This window comes from Danio aesculapii, chromosome 24, assembly GCF_903798145.1.
Source record: "Danio aesculapii chromosome 24, fDanAes4.1, whole genome shotgun sequence".
Taxonomy (NCBI): Eukaryota; Metazoa; Chordata; class Actinopteri; order Cypriniformes; family Danionidae; genus Danio; species Danio aesculapii.
The window spans coordinates 19,877,370-19,883,369 of NC_079458.1; the positions used below are offsets into that span (position 1 = coordinate 19,877,370).

A 6,000-nucleotide genomic window follows, 5' to 3' on the forward strand; every position below is an offset into this window, starting at 1 on the left:
GGGTGTTTTGTACCTTAATGTACAAGTAGCTCAAACTTACAACAACTTTTATCATAAAGTAAACACAAAACTAAATTTTCAATCTGGAGCTCCTTTACGGGACTCAACACTTGTAAACACTCGCTCCAACGGGTTCACGTGGCTCTCGGCCCTGCCCACACTCATCGCTACCAAGCTAACCAATCACAGAGCTTGCGTTACACGTTGTCGCATCGTGTAGTTAAATTAAAACATGTAGTAAACAACAATTATCAGCTTTTTGACTATAAAAAGAGAAATCAATCAGTTTTGTGACGTCGCATGAAAACTATTAATTGAGCTGAATGAGGCCTGGTTTCATGTTGATGTCACAACTTGCGCAGTTGTGCTCCAGAGTCATCATGTGCAATACGTCTCGCTCAGTCTTCATGTTTCAGTTGAAGTTATGTCATGCATCAAAAAAAGCTCTGCATTTCAAGGCACTTCAGGGGACTTTTAAGTATGTAGAGATATCAGGATGTGTTCCACGCTGCAGTCAACAATTAGTCTCTTTTAGATGTGTTTCCTGAGAGCACACTTAGAAACTTTATTTGATTGGACCATTTTTCTTGTCAAGGTCGATTATCACTCTTGACCTTCTCTTTTGACTCTGTGCTTTAAGGGAAACGCTTGGCTGTGGAAAATGAATGAGAGTCATTTCTGCGGCTGACGGCTAGCACAGGCCTGAAGCCATGTTTCTGCTCTGTGCTCAGATGGTGCCAGTAAATTCCCTGTCCCTCGGGAATGTTTATAGGCCATTTTGTACCTTACTTGCAGCCTGGAGCACCTGGTTTTACATCAGACTCCAATGGTTTCTACATGTGCATGTTCACACAGGCCTTGAAAACTGACCGAGATTTAAAGGGACAGTTCACCCAATATAATAAACATGTTATCATTTACTTGCGTTTTTTATTGTCTGCATCGTCATTGATTCTGTTGCTGCTGGTGTTGTTTGTGTTACAGTTCCATAAAATAAAGGTTCGTATGGTTCTGTGGGTCTGGTCTATCAAATCTGATCTTGATTTTGTATTTTCTATTGGATTCAGGTCAGGTGATTGGCTAGGCCATTCTACAGCTTTATTTTCTTTCTCTGAAAGCATTCGAGAGTTTTCTTGGCTGTGTTTTGGATCATTCTCTTGCTGAAATGTCCACTCTGGTTTCATCTTCATTCTGATCATGTAGATGATGGACTGACGCAGCTAATATTAATTTACAATGACAAAGGGCAGAGGGTTGCTGAATAACTACTGAAAGATTTAAGCTGCTGTCTGGGCTTTCACTGCCTTTATACACCTCCCTTTCTTCATGTGTTCAATAATTTTATGTGCAAAGAAAATTTATCTAATTAGTTTACAGGTCAAGTTTTTTATCTTTGCCATGATGACAGTAAATAATATTTTACTAGATATTTTTCAAGACACTTCTACAGCTTAATGTGACATTTAAAGGCTTAACTAGGTTAATTAGGTTAACTAGGCAGGTAAGGGTAATTAGGCAAGTTATTGTATAACGATGGTTTATTCTGTAGACTATTGGAAAAAAAATAGCTTAGGGTAATAAAGGCTAATAATTTTGACCTTAAAGTGGTATTTAAAAAATTAAAAACTGCTTTTATTCTAGCCGAAATGAAACCATTAGATAATAGAGAAGAAAAAATATTATCAGACATACTGTGAAAATTTCCTTTCTCTGTTAAACATCAATTGGCAAATATTTAAAAAGGGGAAAAAATCAAAGGCGAGCTAATAATTCTGACTTCAACTGTATTTCCAAAATATATCAGTACAATATAAAACTGGGTTTGTGGTCCAGGGTCAGATGGATGGATAGATGGATGGATGGATAGAAAGATGGATAACTTTTCATTTGTCAACATCACTGCAGACTGTAGGCAATATCCTGTCTATGATATTGCATAGCATGTTAGAGCACAATTAGAGGAATAATCCGGCAGTAATTGGTGGTGTGGTGAACGTCAATCACACATGCTGAAATCTATATGACGATGTTTCTGTGGCTAATTTGAGGCATTAGCATTCAGTCCATGCATCTGATGTGTCGAGATGAAGATGAGGCTTTATTTCTGATTGAGCTCCTGCATTCATAATCATTCTTCCTGTTGACCTTCAGCTCAACGGTGTATTTCATACAGCAGATTGACATAATACAATTATCATTTACACTTTTGTGGACGGTGATGGAGAACTCTGGTTATTTGCCATATGACTTGCTGTGTCTGTAGGGCTTCAGAAAATAAATGCAATGCAAAATGTTAATTGAAATGAATGCCTTTGACACGTAGCGTACAATGTTATAATATGCTGTATAATTATATTGATATTTTATTTTGTTGCAGTGGACAGATAGCTCTGTTCATTGTAATAGTGTATTGTTATTTTGCTTTACCCATTTTTTAATAACTCATGAAATAATAATGAAGAGTTTAATCATTTATTTATTTTATAATTCACATTTAGTATTTTCTGGTATTTTCATATAAATGTTTTCATGGATAATGATTTTATCAAATGCTTAATCTAAACTTTGAAAACTAAAGTTATTGATCATTAAATCATACAGATCTTTATATTTAGATATTATTTTGGATCAATAGATGCTGTTATTAAAGTATTATATTATAAAGATATATTGGAATACACACTATATATTAATTTGATTATAAATGAATATAATAATAATAATAATAATAATAATAATAATAATAATAATAAAAATGTGTGTATTACAAATTAATTATATTTTGTGTGTGTGTGTGTGTGTATTTTATCATATATTAATATGTAAATTTCTACATACTAATTGAATTTCAAAAAATTGTAATTAATAATCTGACCCTTTTTCAATTACAGATCACTTTTAATGAACTTCAACAAAATTTATCTGTGTTAAAACTAGTTTTAAATGCCGATAGAACAAACTAATGTTATTTTTCTAATTCAAAACCAAGCAAAAGCTAGGTTCTATTAGTACTACTCATGGTGCAGAGATTGAATTGGTGTCCCAGTACAAATTTCTTGGAATTTTAATTGATGATACTCTTTAATTCTCACATTCAGGAAATGGTGAAAAAAGTGTTAAATTTTAGGCTTCTATTTAAGAATTAGGAACTGCCTTTCTTTTGATGCTTAAAAGAAGCTGGTTGATGCAACATTTACGTCGATATTGGACTATGGTGGTGTTATCTATGCATACTTCGGCTCTGGATACTGTTTACCATGGTGCACTAAGATTTATAACAAATTTTAAATCCCATACTCATCATTGTGTGTTGTCTACTAGGGTAGGTTAGTCTGCTTTGTCCATACGTATGCTCAGGCATTGGCATATCTTTGTTTACAAATCTATGTTGGGTTTACTCTCATCACATCTACAGAACTGCATTTGGACACAACCTGTCCTTAGCTATGGCCTTCGGTCACTGGATATTTATTTAATGCCTATTCCTAAAGTGTGGACTGAGATGGGAAAAAAGGCTTATAATACACAGCACATTTTGAATGGACTAATCTACAAACAAAGTTGCTGTTTAAAGAATTGATTTTACTAAATGCTTTTAAAAAGAGTTTAACAGATTAAGAAATTGATTGATTGTAGTTTGTATTGTTTGGAATAGTTTGTTTATAGGTATGATTCATGTTAACTGTCAATTGTTTTTTGTTTGTTGTCTGTTAGATGCATGTGACATGTATACTGCCTAATCTCAACGTGTCTTTCCTGGTAAAATAAAGGTTGTTATAATAATAATAACAATAATAATAATAATAATAATAATAATATAAATAATAATAATGATAAAATAATAATAATGATAATACAAATAATAATAATGATGATGATAATAATAATAATAATAATAATAATAATAATAATAATAATAATAAAATAAATAATAATAATGATAATACAAATAATAATAATGATGATAATAATAATAATAATAATAATAATAATAATAAAATAAATAATAATAATAATACCAAATTATGAATGAAATGCTGAGATTTATATTTATTCTAATACTGCATTCAGAAATTAAGAATTCATAAGAAACAAACTATTTATGTATTTATTAAATTGAAAAATACAATTTTATACTATATTCAAATATAAAAATATTTATCAGTCTTAGAGAAAATAAATTTAAAATAAGGAATGACATTGAGACTTTTATTTTGCTGAAACACCATTAAAAGACATTTAAGCTAGGCATTTAATTTCAAATGAATTAACATAAGTTATTTATGTAATTTAGAATATAGATGGACCATTAGGAAATCCTTCTGATGATTCAGATGCACATCTCACAAGCTGCTGTCTAAATTCACATCTGCATTCTTTTAATTGGTGTACATGTTTGTAAACTTCACCCTATTTCACTGCTACTTGTACTAGCAAACAGAAAACATTTGTCAGGTCAGATTCTGTCCTTCACCTCTGAATAAATCTGAATAAATCCAGTGTGAATGCGTCTTTGGATGCGGACACAAGGCTGCACTATTGAGCCCGGTCTGGCTGAAACCCACATTCCTCTGAAATATGAGTGGCGTTATTCATTACCACACTACGCAGCTGTTTATGTTCCTTTCCACATATTCCCTATGGAAGAATTAATGATCCTCAAAATGCGGAGACTGATTAATATACAAGCTTATTTACACTCTGTTGCCGCCATGAAATGAGAGTGCTTTCGCAAACACTTTGTCATCTGCTTTGCTAATGCTTCATTAACTAGCACATACATTTGAAAGTTTTGTTTAGTTAGTTTTAAATGCATAGATTTCTGTTTGTAACTTATTTTCTCTTTTTTCTGATCTCTAGACCACCAAAGCTGCCTGTCGTGGTCTCAGGAGTTGTCACTAAGGTAGGTGCACATGTTCGTTCATAACTGCGTCATTAAATGGAGAGGTCAGGTCATGCCTTGTTCAACAGTTAGAGCTTTGCTGATCTACGCCAGTGTGTTTATTAACTTTCTCAAACTAGCTTAGAGCAACTGTTGTATTTAAAGTGGTGTTGGTTTCTGGAGGTCATCTAAAAGGCTAAATATTTCTTTATAGTATTTAATAAAATGTATGTAATTTAATGGTCTTAATTAAAAAAAATGTATGTATATGCAGGTCTATAATGGCAGATGTAGTACATCTTGGTTCCAGTCATACTACTCACATTCATACTGTAGAGAATACACTTTTCTAATGGCCGAGCAGTAAATTTAAATTCAAATGCAGTACCTACGAGTAGTAGGCAATTTCAGACAGCTTTAGTTTAAATGTACATACCGTCACCCGATGCATAGAGGACAAATCAAGGCAAAGTCAGAATCTGCTTGACTAGTATATTCATAATTGAACTCCACTGTGTTATGGGATTTATGTTTTTATTGCAATAAGTTATCAATTTAAATGTTACACTGCATTAGTAATCTGATTTAAAGTAATGTTTTCTATTTACTTTAAACTCTTATGAAATATATTAGAAAATTATCAACTTTAATGTAATATAGCTTCCTATATTTACCTTGGGCCCTGGGCTCTCAATGATATTTGCTTTTAGCCCTCTATACAAAAAAGTTTGGGCACCCCTGGTTTAAGTATTGGGAAGGGTTAGGGATGTAAAAGAAGTTCATATTTTATAAGTACTAATAAACAGTTAATATCTTAATAATAGTCCGGTAATAAGCCAGCAGTTAATGTTATGAATTGTTGCTTCAACTAAAGTGTTAGCAAAATTTCTATTATAATTATTAATAATAAAATCCAAAGCAGTGCTAAACCTGATTGTATCTAAAATCCCCCATGCTCATCTGATGCTCAGACACAGATAGATGGTTTTCTCAGATAAAAGCATTTCCGTCTTGCGTCATGTATTGAGATGATGATATGAATGATGAGGTTTGCTGAATGTCTCGTCACATTGAGTCCATTTCCAGCCTGAACTGACCTTAATCCTCTACGCCGCCAC

General features: G+C 32.6%; 1 protein-coding gene across 1 annotated transcript in view; it reads left to right on the top strand.

Moving 5' to 3' along the window:
• The window catches only part of dap (death-associated protein), a 38,064-nt gene that overhangs the window by 22,943 nt on the left and 9,121 nt on the right, over positions 1 to 6,000 (top strand). Inside the window, exon 3 of the mRNA XM_056450934.1 lies at positions 4,861 to 4,903. Within this exon, the coding sequence (XP_056306909.1) occupies positions 4,861 to 4,903 (43 nt within the window). The remainder of the gene's footprint in view (positions 1 to 4,860; positions 4,904 to 6,000) is intronic.